Source organism: Scleropages formosus, chromosome 8 (genome assembly GCF_900964775.1).
Source record: "Scleropages formosus chromosome 8, fSclFor1.1, whole genome shotgun sequence".
In the NCBI taxonomy this organism is placed as follows: Eukaryota; Metazoa; Chordata; class Actinopteri; order Osteoglossiformes; family Osteoglossidae; genus Scleropages; species Scleropages formosus.
This window is the reverse complement of record NC_041813.1, coordinates 10,255,708-10,281,027: the sequence shown is the minus strand read 5'-3', so window position 1 is coordinate 10,281,027 and position 25,320 is coordinate 10,255,708. Positions and strand designations below refer to the sequence as shown.

At 45.1% G+C, this 25,320-nt stretch overlaps 1 protein-coding gene across 5 annotated transcripts; it reads right to left on the bottom strand.

Moving 5' to 3' along the window:
- Nucleotides 1-11,199: 11,199 nt before the first annotated feature.
- LOC108942692 (CREB3 regulatory factor-like) lies at nt 11,200-17,057 on the bottom strand. 5 transcript variants are annotated; one of them, XM_018766155.1, is made up of 10 exons: nt 16,808-17,057; nt 15,191-15,315; nt 14,866-14,987; nt 14,664-14,780; nt 13,997-14,507; nt 13,642-13,809; nt 13,252-13,441; nt 13,087-13,160; nt 12,013-12,135; nt 11,200-11,651 (listed from the first exon to the last, which is right to left on the bottom strand). In XM_018766155.1, the coding sequence occupies exons 3-10, from the start codon at nt 14,872-14,874 to the stop codon at nt 11,587-11,589; spliced, it is 1,257 nt and encodes a 418-aa protein (XP_018621671.1). In that variant the 5' UTR covers nt 14,875-14,987; nt 15,191-15,315; nt 16,808-17,057; the 3' UTR covers nt 11,200-11,586. The 5 variants fall into 5 exon arrangements, with proteins under 5 accessions (XP_018621671.1, XP_018621669.1, XP_018621670.1 ...); XM_018766153.1 differs by adding an exon at nt 16,067-16,085 and having other exon boundaries at nt 11,592-12,135; XM_018766154.1 differs by lacking the exon at nt 16,808-17,057 and adding exons at nt 16,067-16,085; nt 16,604-16,791 and having other exon boundaries at nt 11,592-12,135.
- Nucleotides 17,058-25,320: the final 8,263 nt, after the last annotated feature.

Below are 25,320 nucleotides of genomic sequence, written 5' to 3'. Positions count from 1 at the left end.
AGGTGAGCACTGGGAGGCAGCAGGGTGTTGAGTAATCTGACTACCTAAGGGAAGAAACTGTTGTGGAATCCGTTGTGGTGGCACGGATTCTCCTGTACTTTCTGCCAGATGGCAAGAGGGCGAGAGTCCATCAGAGGGGTGAGAGGGGTCATCCACAATGCTGGTGGCTTTGCGGATGCAGCAGCTGTTGTATAAGGCGTCGATGGTGTGTATAGGGACTCTGATAATCTTTTCAGATGTTCTCACAATTTGCTGTAGGGTCTTGCAGTGAGACAGCTGGTCAGGACACTCTCTATTGTTCCTCCGTAGAACGTAGTGAGGATGGGAGGGGGGATTTTAGCTCTCTTCAGCCTCTTTAAGAGGTGGAGATGCTGCTACGCTTTTTTGGATAGGCAGGTGGTGTTGCGAGTCCAGAAGAGGTCCTCCGTCATGTGGACACCAAGAAACTTGGAGCTTTTGACTCTCTCCACAGTTGATGTGCATTGGTTAGTGGTCTACTTGGGTCCTCCTGAAGTCAACAATCATCTCTTTAGTCTTATCAACATTAAGAGATAGACTGTTGTCTCTACACCATTCTGTGAGTTGGTGCAGCTCCTCTCTGTATGCTGATTCATCATTCATTTCAATCATTACACTCTACTTCAGTGAAAATACTGGTGGCCCTCCATCTGTGAGGATGTGCAGGAGTTTGTGGAGTGCTGTGAGGTATGTGCCTAAGCGAAGACCCCGAACCAAAAGCCAGCAGACCTGCTGGAACCTCTCCCTGTCCCTTCCTGGCCATGGTCCCACATGGCAGTGGATTTCCACATGGACCTACCCACCTTGGAGGGAAACATTGTCGTGTTGGTGGCCATTGACCAGTTCTCCAAAGCTTGCCGTCTCATGTCCTTACCATGGTTCTCAGCTGTGCTGGCTATGGCCGAGCAGCTGTTCCACCGCGTATTCTGCATCTACGGGTTGCCCAAAAATATTGTCTTAGACTGCAGACTACAGTTTGTATCCCAAGTATGGAAGGCATTCTGGCAAAAGCTGGAGGTGTCGGTCAGCCTCACCCAGGGGTACCACCCACAGGCAATTGGATAAGTAGACCACCTGACCCAAGACCTTAGCCGCTTTTGTTGGAGCTACTGCAACCGCAACCAGGACCAGTGATCCCGTTCCTTACTGTGGGCGGAGTATGCCCACAATTTCCTTTCTCATTCCTCCACAGGTTTATCACATTTCCAGTGTCTCCTAGGTTATCAGCCCCTTCTCTGTCCCTGGCATTCAGGCCTCACGGATGTCCCAGCCATTGACTTTTGGTACCGTAACAGCATGATGGCACAGCGAGTAGCGCTGCTGTCTCAAGCGCCTGTGTGGTGCGAGACGACATGAATTCGATCCCTGCTCAGTCTATGTGGAGTTTGCATGTTCTCCCTGTGTTTGCATGGGTTTCCACCGGGTGCTCTGGTTTCCTCCCACAGTCCAAAGACATGCTATTCAGGTTTACCCCTAGTGTGTGAGTGATAGAGAGAGTGTGTTCCACTGATGTATAGATGAGTGACCCATTGTAAGTAGTGTACCTGGGGGGGGGGTTTACTGTCACGCCCATCACCACACCCCAGGCACCTCTTCTAACCAGCATAACCAGTGTTCAGATTTAAGAGGAGCCAGTCCCCCGCCGTACCTTTGCGGAATCTTTCCTGAAACTACCGTCCCTTCTGCAATCTCAAATCCTTGTTTTATGCCTATTCTCTTACCATCCACTAGCCCTGCTCCTTGACTCCCTAAATCTGACAACCTGCTTTGTTCCTCGCTACCACCCCGCTCACCAATTGACTGACCATTCGCCTGTCCCCGACCAAGAGTACCAGTCTGATCCTTCTGTTCAGAATAAAAGATCCTGCTCTTGGGTCCAGTATACTCTGTGTCCTCTGTTCACCATAGCATCAGTTTTCAGGCCTTCCATATTATCCTGCTGATGTTTTTTTTTTTTTTTTTTTTTTTGTGCTTGACATTTTGTATTTGACTGAAAACCTGTCTAGTTTAGGCTTACATGTAGCATCAAGCAGTTCTGCTCACCATTCTCTAAATATCTCTGTCTACATGGAGGCTTGTTTTGTGTTTTTTTTTTACCTTAGTTGTGTGCTGAGCTGTGACATTTAATAACTGGTTTATTTTGGTTTCATTTTAAGGTTTATTTTAAAAACACTGAAATAATTATTACTTAATTTCTGAGCCCATTTAACCATCTGTGTGCATATAGAGCTTTATATTACTTATGATTCCGTATTATCCAGATTTTTTTGGTATCCAACCCACATCCCTTCCCATTTTGGCTAGATAGGTGAAGTTAAAAACTAAAAACTACATGTCCTATTAGAGTAATGTAAGTTTAGAGGAACCCCTCCACCTTTACTTTGTGCTGTTTTCTCAGAATTTTATCTTGTGCCATTGAGGAGTCCTAAATTAAAACTGGGCTTTACAGGGAAATTGGCAGAGTTACTGAAATATTTTCTTGGTGCTGAATAGGATGCTTTCACTTTTGCTGTGATTCTGTGTAAACTTAGTGTGGATTTAGTTAAATGCTAGTGACAAGAAGCCAGCTGTGCTTGTACTGGCTTTGGGGATAAAGTCAATGATCTCTTTGCAGATAATCCCCTTGCTGATGCAGAAACATTCTTCAGGAAGTTCTGTCCTGGGGTTTTTCCCATCCTTTCCTAACATGACAAAAGGAATGGATTTTTTTTTTTTTTTAGATGTGAGTAGACTGCAAGTACCTATTTGGACATTTTGATGTGTTATGTATGATTTCAAGTTTGTTGGTTCAAACTCCAAAAGCGAGTCTTCTGCTTCTTTCATGTTGAACTGAGCAATCCAAGTTTTGTACAGCTGGACTGTACGCTGTTCTTAACAGAGAGAGGACGTCCCCTTGTGGAGCTCAACATGAAGGCAGGAATGGCCTCTGGCCCTCTTCTGTAAATATGAGTTAATGGTATCACTGAAAAACAGACAGCCTCCCTCCACCTTGCTATCAATTAGCATCATCCACATCTCCATTACTGCATCTCTCTGGGGCAAGCAGGAAATTAGCTAATTTGCCCTAAAGGAGCTAATCATGTTTCATTCTTGCCGATCTTTAGCTAATCTGATTTGCATCCCTTTCGTGAGTAAGCTCTGATCAGAAGCACGGTGTTGAATTTCTGCCGACAGAAGCAATGAAGTGTTAATTTCTGCTTACAAGAACAAAAGTCTCAGGCCTTAATCATATTAGGCTTGATTGTGTGTTGTGTAGATGAGCTACTTCAAGGAGATGCACATGGGCACTGGGGGAGTGTTCTCTGTCTTCCTTGACCTCATGCCTTTTAACATTCCCACAGAGAGGTGTTATAGGCAGCTGTCGGGAAACCCAAGAGCAGTAATAGAGGGCTACTTCATTGTTGCCCCAGGGGATCTTTCATTTGGTAGAAATGTGAAGAGTTAAGTTTCACAGCATAAGCAATATGAGATCATGTCGTATGTTTTTGCAAACAATTTGAATGGGATAACACATATCCTGGAGAGCCTGTTCTCTTACTTTATGTGTATTTCTGAACTCAGTGAAATATAGGCAATGCTAGTTTTTAAGTAGCTTATTGTGTAAGTATCCTCTCTGTTCCATGATTCATGCTCCTTAAAACCTGACCATTTCTGACAAAGTACAGTGACAGTGGCACTGACAAGAGGTGTTTGTGTCCAGAAGCGTTGCTGAGACTGTGGTATAAAGAACACCATGCTAGGCTGTGAAGTGTTGGAGTGCCACTCTTTGTAGCCGACTCTTCCACAGGCAGAGGGGTGTTATGAGGCTTAGTGGGTCCAGCCATCCCAGGGTAATCACTGAAATGGTTAACCTTGGGTATCTCCTCATATTTAGTTACTCTAACATATCCAGTTATAAGAATGTATTACTTTATTTGTGATCTATCACAGTACTGTAGATTACTATTATTATTCAGCTGAAGCCATTGTGCCAGGCATCTTACATACAAACTCAGGATTGTTTTTAGTATTATAGAGGGAACAGGGTAGGAGGGTTGGTGAATTGGGGGACTTGTCTAACTAACTTGGATGTACTGTAGAATACCTTACTTTCTGTAAGACAGATTTATTTAGCAGACACTTTTCTCCAAAGCAACTTCCAATGAAGTCTGTGTAGTGTTATCAGCCCACACACCTTATTCACCAAGGTGACTTACACTGCTAGGTACACTACTTACAATGGGTCACTTATCCATAGAGCAGTGGAACACACTCCCTCACTCACGTATTTGGACTATTGGAAGAAATCCAGACAGACAACATGCAAACTCCACACAGACTGAGGGGGGATCAAACCCATGTCCCGTCACACCACCCAGGCGCTGTGAGACAGCAAGCAGCACTACTCGCTGTGCCACCATGCTGCCCATATTTAATGCTGTAAAGCTAGTGCAGTCATCACAGATAGCCATGGATCATTATGGCAATGCTCTATGTCATGCCAAAGCTTATGTTATGAATCTAAACACTGAAAACACTGCTCGAGCAGGACCCCAGTGTCATCTTTTCTATATGATTACTCCGCCATCTAGTGTCTGATATTGGTAAAATATCAAAAAGCAGAATTTCCTCAAAGGCATTCCTTTCATGGAATGAGGATTCTTATATTACATTACATTTACTCAGTTAGCTGACACTTTTCTCTAAAGCAACTTACAATGTTAATCTACTTACAGTTAGATTAACTAGAAAGAAGAAGATGGATTCAAAGAGCCCAGTGGCCCCTGTTGGAGAACTCAAACAGTCATTCCTGTTCCATGGGCTGACTGGCATGGACCCCTCATCAAGAGAATATGCCAGATGATATTTACCCACCCTTTCCCTGACCTGGAATATGGGTAGAGAGAAAAGAAGAAAACAGCAAAGAAACATGGAACATAAGTGTCACCTTCATCAAAAATAATGCCACTGGTTCCCAAAATCTTGCATCTCATGCTGCTGCTGAGTAACTACACGTTTGTGAAAATCCATTATTAACGACCATCCCATGAGCAAGCGAAAAGCCTGACATATAGATGTGCATTGGCCCCATCTTGCCAGTAAAAACCACAATTCAGACTGCTGGAGCAATCCTACTGAAAGCAGTCTTTTTCAAAAAGACAACTGCGCTGAAGGGGGCAACTTTTTCCTCTAATATAGGGAACTGAAATTTATTGGCCCATAGAGTTATGAACCATCAAGGATTTCAAAAGGTTCTTTTCTTCAAAACATATCTGAGCAAAAGCTATGTTTGTGAAAGTATTGACTATAACCCACCAGTTTCACATCACCAAGTGTCAGCCTCAAGTACACACACATACTTTCAGAACCGCTTGTCCCATACGGGGTCAGCCTCAAGTACACTTACATTTATTCATTTAGCTAATGCTTTTCTCCAAAGTGACTTACAATGTTAAGCTATTTTACAATTATCAACCCATTTATATAGCTGGGTAAATTTACTGGAGCAACTTAGAGTAAGTACCTTACTCAAGAATACTACAGCCAGAGGGGAAATTCAAACCTGCAACCTTTAGGGCCAAAGGCAGCAACTCTAACCATTATGCCAACAGCTGTTCCAGTTTTGTAGGTATTTTGTGTACTTCCCCTTTGCTAATCTGGTATTTCACTTAAAATTCTTGGATCATCTTTGTATGGAAAAACAAATGAATACTTTTATCCCAAAATTACTGAAAAGATTTTAAATATTTCAAGTGGAAAGGTTGAAAACTATTTTATATAACTCCAGGATCCTGATTCTATGAGGGCACCGGGGGTTTGGCTGGGTCCCGCTCTCTAGTGGGTCTGGGGTTCAAGTCCTACTTGGGGTGCCTTGCGACGGACTGGCATCCCCTCCTGGATATGTCCCCTTCTGCTCCAGCCTTCCGCCCTGTGTTGCTGGGTTAGGCTCCGGTTCGCCATGACCGCTCTTAGGACAAGCAGCTTCAGACAATGTGTGTGTGTATCCTGATTCTGGAAACCAAGTAAGTCAATTTTTAAGGTTTTACCAGGATGCAGTAGGCGATGTCCGCACTGGGGCGGACATCGTAACAACCCCATAAATATCCTTTGCCAATGATTCATTTTTATAGTAAGACATCAGAACAGAGATTTAAAAATATACTTTATTAATACATCATATGCTCATAAATATTAAAATATACATTTTGCAGATATACAGTTTGCCTTAAGGAAATAGTGACAATATAAGGCTTTTATTTATATGGCACTTTGCTTTGTTTTGGCAATGGATACTGCTAAAGAGAGACCAAAGTATAAGCACAAGCACAAATTCTGCAGACAGATCATCAACGGTAATGATTTTTAGGGTAATTGTTGCACAACTCATTCTGGAATGAAAGTTAATAGCTGACTAGTGTTCCACTTAAGTAACAGGTTTTCCCCCTTTTCTCAACAGTTTACTGTTTTAGGCAGTAAAGTGCAACAAATTGAATTTATAAAATAAGCTCAAAAGTCTTTCACTCAGTAACTGAGTCACCAATCCACTAAAAAAAGACGCCTTTGAACTATGTGAGGAAACAGAAGCACCCAGAGGAAACACACTTGAATATGGGGAGCACATGCAAACTCCACACAGACTGAGCCACATTCAAACCTACATCCGAACAGCCCAAGCACTGTGTAGCAGTGCTACCCACTGTGCTATTGCTCCACTGTCCAAGTTTCTTTATATGGTGAAAATACTAAGTGTTCATTAAGTTAGTTAGGTGTAGGCACTAAGATCTGTCATTAGTAAGACTTTATAATCCCAATGTTGTGTTTTCACACTCTGAATTAGGACTTCAGCCCTTTTCTCATCTACAAGGTGGCAGGAAGATGTTACTATAGGTATAAAGGACACCAGAGAGGCTATGACAATATTGTGACACTCACACTTCAGGGCTTGATGTTTAGTAAGCAAGCAGACAGGAGACCCTTGCAGCTAACTCACACCGACATTAACTGCACCCAGGTATAATATTGCACAAAACAGCACCGTTGTAGGCCGTGTGCGCAGAAAGTGTAAAAAGCATGGAGGATTATAGTGCACATTACAGAATGTTGTGGCTCCAAGGAATCAAAACCACAATTCCAGACAACATCAGAAGAACGGACATTTTAAAACACACAGAAGAATCATGCCAGGAGTTGAATTTACACTAACAACACATGATTTACTGAGAAGGATAATGGTGCAGTGGGACTAAATACAACATACAGCACACAGGTTACCTCTCTTTGGGGACAGCATCCAACTTCTTCAGTATCACTGGCTTCTCAATGTTTTTATCACTTACTCCACATTTCACATCTTCAGAGCTTTCATTATAAACAAATTCTGTTTAACATCCTAATGTGGATCAGTCAATAGTTTTTGGGCACGGTTAAGAATTTTCTAATTAAAGTATTCCCAACAGATGTCAAAAAAAAGTATGAGAAAGAAAGAAGGCAGAAGCTCAGTGGTGACATGAACATCAGATCCTCTCCATAAACCTGCAGAAGGCACTTTCCAGAGCACCAGAGACAGCTCTAGGATGAGGAGTGGAGGGGGTCAACAGCTTCCTTTTTAGTACACCGTTTTCTTAAAGAGATGAAGTCAATACTAATCAAAACTAATGCTTCAGGTATAGGTCAAGTGTGAACCTATATGTAAACAAACATTGAGAACAGGTACTCCCCATCCCTGCAGGCATCTGGAGATGCACTGGACAAGAATTCTTTTTTCCAGTTTATCCAGTTCCTGCAAATACACTTAGGTTTATGAGAGGTATAAAACAAACATCTACACAGCATGTTCTGTAGTCTACAGAACATATTACAGCATTATGGTACAATTTTTCAATGCAATCTAAAGCACCTATTTGACTATTTTTTTGGTTTAGTATACAAGCTTCCTTTATGTAACAAATGTTCATATTATGAAAATTTGGACTTATGATCACATGTAATTTGCTAAGCTTTCAAGGTAGAGCTACCTGGAGTTTTGGGGTTCTAGGCAAGGGTGTCTCATGTTCAAAGACCCAAAACACCCATGTTTTTTTGTAATATCTGTGAGCTGATATCTCAGCATAGAAGAGTTATAAGTGTTTATAATAATGTTAAAAATTGCCCCTTTAGTACAACAGAATAAAAGAACAAAAATTACAACAGTGTTTAAAATAATAAAATCACAACAGAATGCATTCATTCTCAGTTACCACTTTTCCAGTGCAGGATAATGGTGTTCTGGAACCTATTCCAGAAGCACAAGGCACAAGGCTAGGTATACCTTAGAGAGGATCCCAGTTCATTACAGTGCAATTGCGAGCATATTCATTCATTCATTCATTCATTCATTCATTCATAGTCCTTCTAGGGTCACAGTGGAAATAGTGAGAGCAGAGAAGCCCAGACATCCCTATCCCTCGCAATTTACTCCAGCTCAACCCAGGGGATCCCCAGCTGCTCCCAGGCCAAACTGGGAGATATAATCTCGCCAGCGGGTCTTGGGCCAACCTCGGGGTCTCATCCCAGTTCGCCGTGCCTGGTATACCTCCAAAGGCAGGTGCCCAGGAGGCATCCTTACCAGATGACCGAACCACCTCAACTGGCTCCTCTCAATGCGGAGGAATAGCAGCTCTACTCTGAGTTCCTCCCGGATGGCCGAACTTCTCACCCTGTCACAGAGAGTGAGTCCAATCACCCTGTGGAAAAAACTCATTTCAGTCTCTTGTATCCGCTATCTTATTCTTTCAGTCATTACCCAGAGTTAATGACCATAGGTGAGGGTAGGGATGTAGACCGACCGGTAAATGGAGAGCTTTGCCTTATGGCTCAGCTCCCCCTTCACCACTACAGTCCAGTACAGTGACTGCATTACTGTTGCCGCTGCTCCCAGCCTGCGGCCGATCTCACGCTCCCTTCTCCCCTTACTCGTGAACAAGACCCAGAGATACTGAAACTCCTCCATCCGGGGCAAATTCTCTCCCCTTACCTGAAGGGGGCATGCCATCCTTTTCTGTGAGAGAACAATGGATTCACACTTGGAGGTGCCTCATACTGACTGCTTCACACTCGCCTGCAAACCGTTCCAGTGCGTGCTGGGGGCATCCATGTAACAATGCCAAAAGTAAAACATCATCCAGAAAAAGCAGAGACATTATCTTCTGGCCCTCACATATAATGCCCTCCTGACCTTGGCTGCATCTGGATATCCTGTCCATGAAAACCGCAAATAGGAATGGGGATAAGGCACAACCTTGGTGGAGTCCAACTCCCAGATTGAACGAGCATGACTTAATGCCGAGTATGCGGACACAGCTCTCACTCCGTGTGTACAGAGACCGAATAGACACAGTGGTGGCCCCGGCACCCCATACTCCCGAAGCACCTCCCACAGAATTTCTCAGGGAACTTGGTCATAGGCCTTCACCAAGTCCACTAAACACATGTAGACTGGATTAGCGAACTCCCATGCCCCCTCAATTATCTGCAAGAGGGTTTTAAAAAGCTGGTCCAATGTTCCACAGCCAGGATGGAATCTGCATTGTTCCTCTTTAATCTAAGGTTCAGTTATCAGTTGGAGTCTCCTTTCTAGCACCCTGGCATAGATTTTCCCCAGAGAGTCTGAAAAAATGTGATACCCCAATAGTTGGCACACACTCTCAGGTCCCCGTTCTTAAAAATAGGGACCACCACCTCAGTTTGCCAATCCAAAGGCACTGTCCCCGAGGTCCATGCAACATTGCAGAGGTGTGTCAGCCATGACAGCCCCACAACAACCAAGGCCTTAAGTTCTCATGGAGATGGGAGTTAAAGTCATTCTGGACAGGGTCCTCTGACAGTTGTTCCTAGCACACCCTCACTATGCGCTTGGGTCTACCAAGTCTGTTCATCATTTTCCCTGCCACCTGATCCAGCTCACTACTTGATGGTGATTGGTTGACAGCTCAGCTCCTCTCTTCACCCAGGTGTCCAGAACACGTGGCCTCAAGTCAGATGAAACGACTACAAGTCGATCACTGACCTTTGGCCCAAGGAGCTCTGGTACCAAGTACACTTATGAGCATCCTTGTGTTCAAACATGGTGTTTGTTATGGACAAACCATGACTAGCACAGAAGTCCAATAACATTTCACCATTCAGGTTTAGATTGGGCAAGCCAATCTTCCCAAGTCATTGCCAACTTGAGCATTGAAGTCACCCAGCAGGACTATGGAATCTGTAGGTTGGGCCCTATCCAGAACCTCACCCACTCTCTCTAAGAAGGTTAAATACTCTGAACTGCTGTTTGGTGCATAAGCACACACAACAGTGAGAGTTTTCCTCTCTGCGACCTTAAGTCGCACTGAGGTGACCCTCTCGTCCACCGGGACAAACTTCAACTGTATGGCAGCCAGCCAGGGGCTTGTGAGTATCCCCACACCCATCCGGCACCTCTCACCCCGTGCAACTCCTGAGTAGGAGAGAGACCACCCCTTACCTAGGAGTTTGGTTCCAGAGCCAACACCGTGAGTGGAGGTGAGCCCAACTGTATCTAGTTGGTATCTCTCAACTTCCCGCACCTATTCTGGCTCCTTCCCCCCAGCTGAGGTAACATTCCACGTGCCAAGAGCCAGTTTCTACCATGAGGGGTTACACATCACCCTGCCCCCTCCTGCTGCCTGAAAGGCATTGCATCTGACCCCCATGTTGGACCTTCTGGGTGATGGGACCACATGGCCCCCCCAAGTTGCCTTTTTGAGCTGAGCCTGGCCAGGTTACCTGGACTACCCAGCCACCACGGGTAGGTCCTGGTGATCCTATTCTGGGCAAGGTAAACATTGTTTTGTTTACTTTCTAATGGGGATTTTTGGATCGTGTTAGTTTGGATCTTCACTCCAGACCTGTTCACCATGGGAGACCCTACCAGGAGCATACTGCTCCTGACAATATAGCTCTAGAGATCCCTAGATCACGCAAGCCCTTCTGCCACAACAAGACCCCAATCCGATTTTGTCATTCAGGAACACATTATTTTCCCCAACTTAAATTAATGTTGATTTGTTATACAAGAATTCACAATACAACCAATTTTCAGGAAGGAATTACACTAGTTATACAAAGGAAGCTTGTACCATTACAGTTCATCTTTCAGAATAGGAATTTTAGAAAGAAGCATTTAAAATGCTAGTCAATCTCCAGTCAATATTTAAGATGCTAGTCAATCTGCTTAGAGTTCTGCCCAGCCACTTCAGTCATCAACTACAGGAACAGTGTCTTTTTATAGGCACAATGGGCTAAAAATATCCTCAACAGGGCTATGCGTGCCCACACATACCAGAAACATTAACCTAACTATGAATGCACATGAGAACTGCAGCAAACATTTTGCACAGCATTGTGGGGGATTAAATACTGCTGTGAAAGTGAGGACATTAGTGAGATGCCAGGAGGGTCCCGATGCAGACTGTGGTTCTTAATGATGATCAGTATCTTGTTGTCATTCATTCATAACAAAGTGCAGCTTTGAAGGTTAGGGGGAGAGGAAAGTCACATGGAATGGCCCTGCTGAAGTCCCAGAGCCCCCAGTTAGACAGCACTGCTCTCCAGGATCCTCTCCACAAACTCTTTGGTCTGTCCAGCCACACGTGGGCCTGTTCAGACACACAGACACATCACTTACTCATTCACTCTCCTTCCTTAACTGCTTGGCCTGGTCAGGGTAAAGGCAGTCCAAAGCCTCTCCCAGAAATGCCGGGTGCTAGGCTTGAGGGGTCCACCCTTGACAAGACGCCAGTCCATCACAGCAGGCACATCTGATTTGTTAAAAGCAGTCTCATATTATAGACCTCAAGGTCATAAAAGCATAGTAATGCTTGAGTCACTTTTGCTGGCTTCCACACAATAAATTCAAAGGTGTGAAATGTAATGCTGAACAGCTAAGAAACCCAGAGCTGTGAAGATCACATTTATAATGCAAGATATAAATGGGGAAAAGGCCACCGGCTGACTTACCGGCAGATTCCTTCAGTATGCTCTCGAGTGTGTCAGTCATTCCCATTTCGTTATCAGACTTACGGCTCTCCACTCGTCGTCGTATTACCTCCTTGATGCGCAGCAGGGCCCTCAACAAGTTCTCTTTGCAGGTAGAAAGCACAACCACTTCAGAAGACCACATCTCTGGTTGCCGTGCTTTACTGTCACTGTCTGCTTATTTCTTGTACCCTGCTCTGACCTGATCCTTTTTTGTTGGCTGGTGCATTTTCATGTTGTAAGCATGTATACTTTAAAGGTCTGATGTGAGGAAGATGGGTCAGCTCACCACCACTTTCCACAGCCAGAGAAAGCTTCTTTATACAAACTATTCTATGTATAGAATGGAAGTGTACATGGATTCCACAGTATAAAATACAAGCTGGTCTATAGAACAACTGACCAGAAAAGGTGCTGGACGGTTGTCATATAGCAATCGATTAACAGGCCATTAACATGTGCTTTCTTTGAAAGGGCTTCCTTTAAGAGAAGTGGACTTCTTTTTATACACAAAGAAAGTAAGAGACCTTTGTACCCTTCTGTAAGGCGCCTAGCCAGAATACCTCAAGTAAATGTTCAGCTAGACAAGTTGGTAATATTAAAATAAAATATCTTGACATTATTGCAACATTATTAAAAGCCAAAAATGAACAATGACCTCCTGTGCTACATGGACACCCAGAACTCATGAGGAACAATTTGATCAAGGTACAAATGAGTCAACTAAATTTAGAAGTTCTTAATTTAGCAGAATTTTCTGCATTAAGTAATGTCTGCTCTGTAATTAACTATTAACTAAGATCCGAAGAAAGTAACCAGTGACCATCTTTGACAGGGCACTTAGTATAAAATTGTACTTTCCACAACTAATACATTGCTTAGGAGGTCTGCATATTAGACAGTATACTGACAGCACTGGAAAAGCTTTCAGTATTCATTATATACCTTATTTTTGAGGATTGGAAGCTACTTATCTATCCTTTTATAGGCCATTTCTGCAGCATATCTATCCAGTTAAGACTTGGTGATCTGGCCAACACTGGCTCCAAAACTCACCATACTCTTGGTTGAGGCCCCACAACTTTATCTTGTTAGCCTCATGCTGTGCTTTCTTTTTCAGACGGCAAGCTCTATAATCACATAAAAACGAGACAGTGTTGAATTGCCTTGCTGTTGTCACTCTTGATCAAGCCTTTGCCATTCTCCACTCTGTGCTCTTACCTTGAAGCCAATTTATTTTTCTCCTTGCGGGAGCGTGCGCGAGCCACGATGGGCAGGTCATTAGCAGGTGTCATACCCTCAATGGCTGCATTGAGCTTGTGCAGCTGATCACCAATGGTGCACAGCTTCTGCGGATTGGGTGTTAGGTCACTGGCATCGGTCTTGCGAGCCTTTCTAGGATACTTCTTTCCTACAAGGGTGTTCCATTTCATCAAGTACATGGAATGGGTTAGAAAGAAAGGCATATGCTACAGCCTTAAAGGTATGCCTCACTCTACAAAAACTGAACCCATTACTACCACCAAAACTCTAGAACTTCCATCACCTTCCACACCATGCGCGTTTACCCCAAAATAAAGACGTGGAAAACAGGTGGAAGCTACACCTTACCCTTCCAGGCCATTCCCTCCCTCAGATACAGAGTGCTGGGCAGCGTGGTGGAGCTCCAACACAGAGACTGTCTGCAGCACTCCCTCTTGCTTTCTGCTATGTGACCTTGGCTGTATTCCCAGAAACACCTGCGCTTCTTTGGCTGCCTGATGACCTGATCGTCTGGGCCTTAGTTTGAGGAGAGGGAAAAAAAACACATTCATTTTACAGCAGGGTAAGACAAACATAGGTAATGAGTTAGATAATGGTGGCTGTAACATGGCACGGATGAAAACTGAGGTTTTAAACTTTAAGAATCCTCTGGGATAAACAGTAGTACATTCTTTGGTTTTGAATGACTGCCAGCTGAGCTCACCACACTCAGGTCCTGAGTTCACATCTGCTGTAGTTTCCACAGCAGCTCCTTGTGCTTCCTCTTCAGCATCTCCTGACTCAGTCCCAGAGCCCAGATTGGGCTCTGCCTGAAGGGAGTAGTTGTGCTCCCCACAGTGCTGTTCCAATGGAGGTGGCTTCATCTCTGTGACTTCAGCCTCAGGACTATTCTCTTGAAGCTGTGCCTCTGAATCTGAGCCAGTCATGATTTCTGTCTTGGAGTTGCCCTGAGCCTGCTGACCACTCAGTGAACCTGCTTGCTCTGTCAGCCCCTCCATGCTTCTGCTTCTCTTAGCAGTCAACGTGCCTTCAGAGATCACTAGTTCCCCCTCTAGGCTTCCTTTGGAAGAGTGGGCAATGTCATCTAATGCAGACACATCCCAGCGCTCATGGTGTAGGTCCTCGCCGAAGCCGTCATCCACTAGGTCACTCAGTAGCTCAAAAGGTCGTTTGCAGGTGATAGCTGGGGAGCCTAGCATTAGAACCATGCCCTTCTGGGAGCATGTGAACACACATAAACATGTCAACTGTGAAGCACAGATAGTATATGTCACAGAAAGTAAAAAAAAGCACAAGAAAACCAAGTACTGCTTCTCGCAACATAACTGCAATTTGCTGTCACACTTTCCAGTCTAAGTCCAATGATTTACCTCTTCATACTCTGTGCTGCTCCCTAGTGGAGAGATGGTATATGGCTCCAAGATAAGGAAGCATCTGTGGTTCCCGTAGGGATCACCAAAACTGGGCTCCATACCACTGGTGCCTGGCTAGAGAGAAATGTGTATTCCCTACCGTTACAAAGAGCTTTCTATAGCTTAAATTACCATTTAATTTGACTCCTTGGCATCCTACCTGAGGCATGTCCGTGGATAGAGATGTTCAGGTGGTGTGCTACGACTGTACCCAGAGGCCGTGGGCAGATTCAAGCAAAGGCTGGGTGCCTGTGATGGGTTGGTGCATTTATGCTGCAAAATCTAAAATTAAATTTATATCACAGGTCATGTGATGAGTTTAGTCCCACCACTGTCAAGTAGCTATGTAACTAGCTTGGTGCTGTGAAGAAACCTGGAGCACCGAAACTATGAAGAGCTGAAAGACTAGACGCTTTTATGTCCAGGTACATACCAGGATAAACACGATAATCCATTTTGATGGAGGAGTTCATATTCTATAGTACCTCTTTCTTTCACACCAATGCAAAGGGCAGTTCTTCCTCAGAATCCTTGTCCTAGATCCCCAAAATAGCAGCCTAATCACTCCTTTTACTGTGTCATGTCGTCTGGGCACCGGAGGCTCAGTCTCCTGGGCAGCAGCGATTACGCATGAGGCAGCCAGAGGAAGTAAGGGAGGAGAGAGAGGGGGAGACAGCGCATGAGCAAAATCCATTAAAAATTCCTGAAAGGGACAGTCTGTCCCTACAAAACGCTTATGAGCCACAAAACAAACGCAGGAAGTGACATCAAAAAAAAAAAAAAAAAAAAAAAAGGTTCCCTCTCGTCTAAACAGCTGGATTCATTTGACCAGGTAGAATCATGCATAACATGCAAATGACATGCCCTGTTGGCACAGCACTTCCCTCTGACCTCAGCAGGCTGAACAGTGAAGCCCATGTATAGAGAGGTCTGTCCAACATAATACCAGGGAAGTGGATTGTTGAGATCATATCCCTAAGAGAAAACTGAAAACTGACAGACTTCTTAAAATGGGTAGCATTTATTAAATTACTAGCCAAGAATCTGAGTCGCAGGTTTTCAAATTATTTTGGTGATGCGGAATAGTTTGTTTAGGACAGACAATAATGAGAAATATAATGTAAACAGAGAAAGTGCTATTTCTGGCATAGGGGAAAATAACTAATGCACTTAGGCAAATATGCAGGTGCCGTCAAGTTTAGACAGGCAAGATTGTGCAGCAAAGGTACCATGGTGAACAGCAGGAAGGAACATACAATTTTGAAAACAACAATTCAAGGAGGACAGATCATTTGCATGTATTTTTCTCCAAAACCTGTATTCATATCTTATGCAATGCAAATTTTAGGTTTAAAACTTACTTGTGTATAGCAGTAGTTTCTGCACAGCAGTTGGAAACAAATGAGGGAGAAGGGCAATTATTATACTGTTAATCAACAATGACAATGTCCTATACGTTTTTTAAACAGCAAGTTTTGCAGTCAAGTAAACAAAGACAAGTCGAAGCAGCAGACATTCCCTAAATGCAGACAAAAAGTCACAAATCTCCTTGCATTTTACTGTTTATCACGCAAGATTCCAACTTTTAAACTACAACGTGTATAACTTAATATTAGGTTGTCCCAGTGTTAGTCGCGCATTTCAAGTATGACAGCGAGAAACATGGTTGGTAAATACTAGATGAGCAGTTGTTACAACTGTCATATTCATTCTCTGCAGATGTCAGAATGTGCCGTGACAGACGTGCAACGAGAAATTATTTCACGAACATGAAAAAGATAATCCTGTATGGTACTAGTTGATGTTTGAATCGGCGCTGATTTATTCCAGATCCTGTCTGCAGATTTAGCATAAAAGTGTGTGAGCCCGAGGAGAAGACGGCGTTCGGTCCTTCTCACCTGTAGCCTACGTCCACTCGCGTCCACCTCTCTACTAGACGTTCGTACCCACAGCGTTAACAGCTGTCACATAGGCACTTAAAAAAATTCTCAACACCTTTCACCTTTTAACGTTCAATGCCTGCTATATTGTCTTTTTACATGCAATATCAAGTATATTATTGCAAAGTGTATCGGCGCAGCTTTATTAAAATAAATAATTACCTTATTTACCATGGCATGTACTTAACATGGCTCCGCTGAAATGATTCGCCGCCAGGAATTTGAAGAAAGGAAAAAGTTTTCCATGAAACAAGTTTGCAACGGTAATTAAATACCTCATATAAGTAATACTTCAAATAAAATAAACGTAAAGCGATAAATGAGGTAATCTATAGAGAAGTGGAGCAAATTATTTATTCCTTATAAAGGAAGTTAGTTTAAAACAACTGGTACAGAGCTGGTCCATTGTGGTAAACCGTGGAATCGGGGACAGACATAAGTCTCGTAGCTCAAAGGAAATTGTTTGGTTTGTGCTTTACTTTAATTTCCATGAAAAAAATACGGTCAGGTGTTTTAAATAAAATGTTGTTTTACGTCGCTTTTTAACATAATCACAGAGAAGCAACCCCCCGTAGCCGACATGGTTTGTTCTACATGACTGACAGAGCGCTGAGAAACACTTTAGCGAGTCACGCTTACAAGCGCTTCCCTGCATTGGACGCTTGGTCAACGCAGGACTTGATAAAACTGACGTCTTATCTGTATTTTTGGTTATTAAACAGCTATTAATTTAAACAATATACAGTAAACGAACACCAGAATACCCTGATTTAAAACGGAAAGTATGGAAAGCGTAGACAAAGGGACAGAGTTCATCGCTCCCCTTGCTGGGAAGAACAAATCTGGGTTGCGATCAAGTGGTCATCCCGGTCATACCAGCCATCTCAGCTGTTTCACTGAGGGTTTACCTGTCCACCTCTGAAGTCGTATCTTAACATTGTCAGTGTAGTTGCATTTTCCGGTAACTGGTTCCGGCGCATACGGCTTTACCTTATTTAATTTACAAGCTTTCTCACTGTTCACTGTTATTATTGAAATCATCCGACATAAGATCTACCGCTTGAATAAAAAATAAGGGATGGTGTTAATGCACAATAACAAAGTTTATTACTAACAAACTGAAATCCATGTGTGCTTAACTAAATACTTTTTAAGATTAACGTGTTTCTCAACATCTTATTACTTTACTGATAAAAACACAATCTGCTGGGACCTCATTAATATGTAGTATATCTGCTCTGTGTTAGATTAACCTAAATTTCTTCCTCGTTTATTTTTCCAGTAACCTACTTTGAGAATCTATTTTCATATTACGAAAAGCAGGATACAATTTATGTGCATTGAAAATATGAATTCCTGTTTAAATCAATTTACATAGAAGAATGCATATCTGTTTCATGTTAATATAAACTTTGTTGTTGGGCAGATACTTTAGTAGTCATCCAGTTTTATTCCTAAGTTTATCTCCTGTGCAAAAATCAATATGATACCAGAATTTGTACTAGTCTTGAATTCCGTTGATGTTTTAACATTTTAAATTATTTCGATATTTGCCCTGGAAATAAAATCAGACGAACGTGAATGTAGGTGTGTGTTGGGTCTCCTAGTGCAGAAACTTGTTAGTTGTCAACCTTTTTGGCAAGCCCTCTATTTTAACAAGAAGACAAATGTTTAACCAGCAGCTTGAAGATTTGATATTACTGCTGAAATACCTTGCCATGAAATTGGCAGATCCTACTTCTGCAGAGTTGTTACTGCAAGATCCAGGGTCTGGGCAGTCACCATCTACCTGTCATTCGGAAATCAGGAGACAGACGCAGTGGGCTCAGATGCAGGTGCTTTATTGTAGGGGAAATCCAAAAGTGTGGTCAGGGATGGTCCAGGTTTGAGCGATTTGCAAACGTTTCCAAAAAGAGGCAGGCTAGAGTCAGAGTTGAGAAAAGGAGCACAAGTCAGGGAAGCAAAGGAGTCATCAGAGGGGAACAGGAGGAGGAGGTAAAGGAAATGCAGACAAGAATAGCACTGGGTATGGTCGCTCAGTGGAGGTTCTGTGGTCTGATCTGGTCAGGCCTCTCACGGTCTAAGCGGGTCTTCCATCCACCTGAACCGGAGGGACCAGCTGCTCCTGCTTGGGAGCCTGGACAAGGAACGTCGCACACAGTTTCAACAGGGAAACATGAAAGGTCAAGTGGCCTCGCAACCACAGTGGTAGAAGGAGTTTGTAGGTGTCGGGGATGACCTGTTTGAAGACCTTAAACGGACCAATGTACCTGGGACTGAGCTTCCGTGAGGGGAGGTGTAGCTTCAGGTCCCTAGTGGACAACCATACCCTCTGTCCTGGCGTTAAGGCGATGTGAAGACGGTGTCAGTCCGCCTGATGTTTATACTGTTGGGTCTGAGTCCTCAGGTCCCACTGGATGACCCGCCAGGTTTTCCCGCTTTCCCTGTACCACGTGTCCACTGCGGGGAACTGACTGCGAGTAGACTGCCAAGGAAATAGGGCTGGTTGGTAGCCCAACATGCACTGGAATGGCGAATACCTGTGGGTGCGTGGGGCTGGGTATTGTGGGCGTACTCGGCCCATGGCAGGAAATGAGCCCACTCATGCTGTTTCAGTGCGCAGTACCTGCCAATCTCCTGTTGTATCCATTGGACCTGCCTGTTTGCTTGGGGGTGGTACCTCTGAGGTCAGGCTGATGGACACCCCAAGCCTGTCCCAGAACGCCTTCCAGACCCTCAAGGTGAAATACGCATCCCTGTCTGACATTATGTCTTCCAGGAGGCCATAACAGCGGAAAACGTGTTGGAACAGGAATTCAGCTGTCTGCAGAGCTGTGGGAAGCCTTGGGAGAGGGATCAACCGACACGATTTGGAGAAGCGGTCAACCAGGGTGAGTATCACTGTCTTACCATCCAAGTGGGGAAGGTCGACCAGGCAGTCCATGGTGACATTGGTTCAGGGGTGTGTTGGCATGACCAGGTGCTCCAACAGTCCAGCAGGCTTCTGTGTCGGGGTCTTGGCCTGGGCACATGTAACACAGGCCTTGACATCATCCTGCACATCCACAGCCAGCGAAGGCCACCAGAACTGCCCTTGGAGGTGGGAAAGCATCCTGTGCACCCCTAGATGACTCACTTCAGGGGTGTCGTGGGCCCATTGTAGGACCGACAGCCAGAGCTGGGCTGAAGCGTATTCCTTCCCGGTCTGTCGTCAGAGGACCCCGGGTCTGTGGCCTGCGCTGCCTGGAGCTCATCAAAAAAGCACCACCTCCCTGGGGCTACAATGCATTGAGGGGGTAGGATAGTCTCAGGGTGAATTGGGGCTGGGTAAAGGTCATGGATACGAGACAGGGCGTCTGCCTTGGCATTCTTGGAGCCTGGTCTGTAAAAGACAGTGAAGTTAAACCTGATGAAAAATAAGGCCCACTTTGCCTGATGAGGATTCAACCATCGTGCCATCTGGAGATATTGCAGGATTCAATGATCAGTGAGAACCAGGAAGGGGTGTGTCGCTCCCTCCAGCCAGTGACGTTACTTTTTGAGCCCCAATTTGATGGGCAGCAACTCCTCGTTCCTGATGTATAGTTCCACTCGGCCGGCCTGAGTTTGCGTGAGAAGAAAGTACAGGGGTACAGTTTGACCAGGTCCCCTTGATGCTGTAATAGGACTGCTCCTACTCCCACAACCAAGGCGTCTACCTCTACCACAGAAGGGAGTGAGTGATTAGAATGTCGGAGGACAGGGACTGAGGTGAACCGCGCCTTGAGTGCATTTGGCCTCCTCTGTCCATCTCAGGCAAGACTCCTTGCCCGATGTGAGCGCTGTCAGAGGGGCGGCAACCAAACTGTATCCCCTGATGAAGTGCCTGTAGAAGTTTGCAGAGCCTAGGAATCATTGCAGTTCCTTCAGGAACTTCGGTTTTGGCCATTGTAGCATGGCCCAGATCTTTTGCGAGTCCATGGTCACAGCTTATCTGCTCAAGATATAATCTAAGAAGGATACTTGGGTTTGATGAAATAAGCATTTCTCACTTTTAATGTGCAGACCATTTCGCAGGAGTCGCTGTAGCACCACCCTCACGTCTTGCACATGTTGGTTCCAGGTCTGGTAAAACACTAGGATGTTGTCCAAATACACTAGAACACACTCATTTTAATCAGGTCTCCAGTACATGCTTCATGAAAGCTTGGAATACGGAAGGCGCGTTTGACAAACCGAATGGCATGACAAAATATGTGTACTTGGTGGTACTGAACTCGGTCTTCTACTCGTCCCCTTCCCGTACCCTGATGAGGTTGTATGCTCTTCGCAGGTCCAGCTTGGTGAATCAGAAGGAGCCATTGACCCACTCGAGTGTAGCCGAAATCAGGGGCAGTGGGTAATGCACCATGATCAAGTTCAGACCCCTGTAGTCAACAGAAGGCCGCACTCTCCGTCCTCCTTCTCCACAAAGAAAAAACCCGCAGATGCAGATGACTTGGAGGGCTGGGTGATGCCCGCACTGAGGGCTTCAGTGATGTACACCTCCATGGCCTTCAGTTCTGGTAAGGACAGGGGGTATATATGACCACGTGGAGGTGTCATGTCTGGAAGAAGGCCTATCGCGCAATCCCAGCTACGGTGTGGAGGAAGGTCCGCCGCCTGGGCCTTACTGAAAACCTCACTGAGGTCAAGCCATTTGGAAGGGATGACCACTGGGGTTGCCTCCTTGGAGCTCTCGATGGAGGTAGCATGACAGGGGAGCATCAGACAGGTCCGGACACACAGGGGGCCCCAAGTCACTAATTCCCCGGAACTCCAACAAAAGACGGGGTCCTGTTATACAAGCCACGGAAAACCCAAAATCACCAGGGTGTGAGGGGAACGGATTAAGTAGAAGGTCAGTTCCTCTTGATGGCATACGCCGACCGTCAACTGTAGAGCCCCGGTGATGGAGTCCACCACGCCAGACCTAAAGGGTTGGCCATCTAGCACACTGACCCATAATGTGACGTCACAAGCCTTTACCGAGATCCCCAATCAGCGTGCAAACCCCTCATCCATAAAGCAATCTGCAGCCCCGGAATCCGCCATCGCCGTAGTGTGAACCTGCGTACCCCCCCAGGTGAGTACCACCAGCAGGCTTAACTGCGACCGAGGCCAACATGTAACACTCACCTGCGAAGCTGGGCATGGTTCGCGGGCTGGTCGTTGTGGGCAGTCCCGCTGGTAGTGTCCTCATACTCCGCAGTACAGTCACAGGTTCTCCCGATGTCTGCACCTTCTTTCTTCTGCTGGGAGCCAGCCCTGGCCGATCTGCATTATTTCTGGGATGTCGGTGGTTGGCCCCAGGATGGGAGGGATTAGCTACGGCTTCGGGCAGTGTTACCGGCCCAAGTTGTCAACCACAACCGCGTTCTCTATGAAGCTATCCAAGGTCCAGTCCTCTTCGTGGTACGCCAGCTCGACTTGGATCCGCAGGTGGACACCGGTCGTGAAGCTGGCCAGAAGGGAGATGGAATTCCACCCGCTTTGCTCTGCGAGGGTCTGGAACTCGAGGGAACATTCTGCGACCGATCGGTTTCCTTGCTTGATGGTCATGAGGCAATCACTGGCGACGCAAGAGGACAAGGGATGGTCAAACACTGCCTCAAACTTTTCTTTGAATTCCTCATAGGTGGTCGAGGAGTGGCTTTTCCAGCCCGCCATTGCCCATTTTCGTGCCGGACCCGTCAGCAGGGAGATGATGTACACCACCTTGGTGTCATCAGTATGGTAAAGATGTGGAGTACACGAAAACACCAACTCACATTGCATAATGAATCCTTGACCATGCTCAGGAGAGCCATTATACTTTTCCAGTGTGGCCAGACGGGGGCAGTTGCGAGGGACTGCAGGAGTGGGGAAGGCTCTGGAGGGGCCATGGTGGCGGCACAAGGAGGGTCCGGGGAGGCTGAGGCAGGGGTTGTCTGGACAATCCCACCCTCTTCCAGGACTGTGACTAAACCACAGAACGTCTCTTCGATCTGGCACAGGAATTGCTCATGTGAGCCCAACATGGCGCCTTGGGCGGACACAGTGTGGTGCAGGCGGTCAAGCAAAGAAAAAAATTGGGAAAATCCAAAAGCGTGGTCGGGGACGGTCTGGGTTTGAACGATTCACAAATGTTTTCCAAAAAGGGGCAGGCTAGAGTCAGATTCGAGAACAAGAGCACAAGTCAGGGAGCCAAAGCAATTGTTGGGGGGAAACAGGAGGAGGAGGTAAGGGAAACGCAGACAAGAATAGCACAGAGCGCAAAGCACTGGTTGCGGTCGCTCAATGAAGGTTCCATGGTCTGCTCGCACCCTTTTATACTTGCATGCCCTGAAGGTCTGCAGGTGCGGAGTGAATCGTACAGTTGCAGGCATAACACTACCCACACACACTGGCTAAAGCTTGTCCCAAGTGGGGTCGCAGCAAGCTGGAGCCTAACCCGGCAACACAGGGCATAAGGCTGGAGGGGGAGAGAACACACTGAGGACGGGATACCAGTCCATTGCAAGGCACCCCAAGCAGGACTTGAACCCCAGACCTGCCAGAGAGCAGGACCTGACCAAACCCACTGCACCACTACACCCCCCATGACACTACCCTTGTTTTCTAAAAAGAAATTGTGATAATTTACAAAGGTGGCATATACAGCAGTTCTTTCTGTCAGTTCAGAGAAACATTAGGAAACAGATGTTTTGTTGACTAAGATGTTCTGTTTAGCAGTTCACTGAGGTACTTGCACTTGATATATCTAAAGGCTACTTTCAAGGTGCCTTTGCATGTCCAGTGAGTAATTCTGATACATCAGCCACCCTGCCCCAGCACCCATCTTCCTCACTATTAAAGCAGAAGGACATAGCCTCCACTTTTCTTTTGTTCCTTCTAATAATAATAATAATAATTTTCCATTGATCTCATTCTACACTTGCACTGTTATAACCCACATATACAACATTCATTTGCAATTCTCTCACAAGGGTGAGAACTGAGCCCAGGTCTGCAAGTGGACAGCAGATTCCATGACAAAAGATGGTGAGACTCCAATCCATACCAACCCTTCTGCTCAGACCACAAACATCAGATTTCAACAATGATTATTACACACACACACACACATTTTCAGAACCGCTTGTCCCTTACGGGGTCACGGGGAACCGGAGCCTACCCGGCAACACAGGGCGTAAGGCTGGAGGGGGAAGGGGACACACCCAGGACGGGACGCCAGTCCGCCGCAAGACACCCCAAGCGGGACTTGAACCCCAGACCCACGGGAGAGCAGGACTGCGGTCCAACCCACTGCGCCACCGCACCCCCTCACAATGATTATTAAAATATCCCAAAACACTAAACATGGATGGATAAGAAGGTGAGTTGGGAATGCTGTTGCTGAAGGAAGAGCCAGAACTCTGTACAGGTGGACACAGGATACAAACCTAAAGTTTCCAGGTGATAATGTGTTAAAATAGTACCAGCACTAAAATGAATTGACTAGGAGTCTAATGTTTTTCTGTATAAGTATAGAGACATCAGTATTGTCAGGACTAACTGTTTGACAAGAGTACACACACACACATTTTCAGAACCACTTGTCCCATACAGGGTCACAGGGAACCAAAGCCTACCCGGTAACACAGGGCATAAGGCTGGAGGGGGAGGGGACACACCCAGGACAGGACACCAGTCCGTCACAAGGCACCTCAAGCAGGACTTGAACCCCAGACCCACTGGAGAGCAGGACTGTGGTTCAACCCACTGCACCACTGCACCCCCTAGCTTGACAAGAGTAAGTAAATGTAATATATAACAAATAACATTTGTTATAAAGCTATAAATAAGAACCACTATCAATGAAAATACAATTACAGATGATAGTCACCATTCTGAGTTTCAAATCAAGACAATGCATAACGTTTCAAAATGCATTAAAATTTGTTAAAAATCCATGACATGCTGGACAGACCACAGTATGAAATAACGATAATGTCATGGGTTACAGAAAAAAAAACTGTCAGGAAAAATATGAAAACTCTAATTTTTACATTATTGTGTCAAATGTCCACATCTTCAAATTCAAATAGCAATAAACAAAGAAGCATTCCAGGTTTCTTTCACCCATTTCTCAGCAGTAGCTGTACACATTTCTTTTTGATTTAGATTTTGTTAATTTTCTGAGGACACCCTTGGTGAACAGATGTTCCTGTAAATGACCATGCTTGTTTTCTAAGAAATTCAGACTCTCAGGGATGATGACAGTTCAGTGAGACTGGCACTTGGCTTCTGGGGCAGAGACATGAATAAAATGGGTCTACTCAATTGCAAGGTGCATGAGAACTCCTCTGTGGTAGAAATGTGAAAACAGCACCTTGTTAAGCACCAACAAAATATAACGCATAAATATAACACTAATATTGGAAAATTATGTACATTTAATACATATTACAGTGCAAAATCATTAAACAAAATTCATGTAGGTAATCTTAAAATATGCTTTGTTCAGCAGGGCCTTAGGTTTCCGATGAACTCCAGTTCTTACTCAGGTAGGGTAAGCATTGTGTGTTATTGGGTTTAGTTGTGAAGTTAACTATTGGGCTCATGTAACTGACTTCCTCGCTAGGGTTTAGTGAGAGGCCATGCAGAGAGTCAACTACAGGGTTTCTTCTGCTGAA

Bases quoted from the DNA above. Each gene is read 5' to 3' on its own strand.
- LOC108942692 (XM_018766153.1), bottom strand. The intron at 14,508-14,663 runs GTAAATCATTGG...ACATGCTCCCAG, and splicing joins GCAGCACAGAGTATGAAGAG to AAGGGCATGGTTCTAATGCT. The intron at 13,810-13,996 runs GTGAGCTCAGCT...CCTCAAACTAAG, and splicing joins GAACTCAGGACCTGAGTGTG to GCCCAGACGATCAGGTCATC.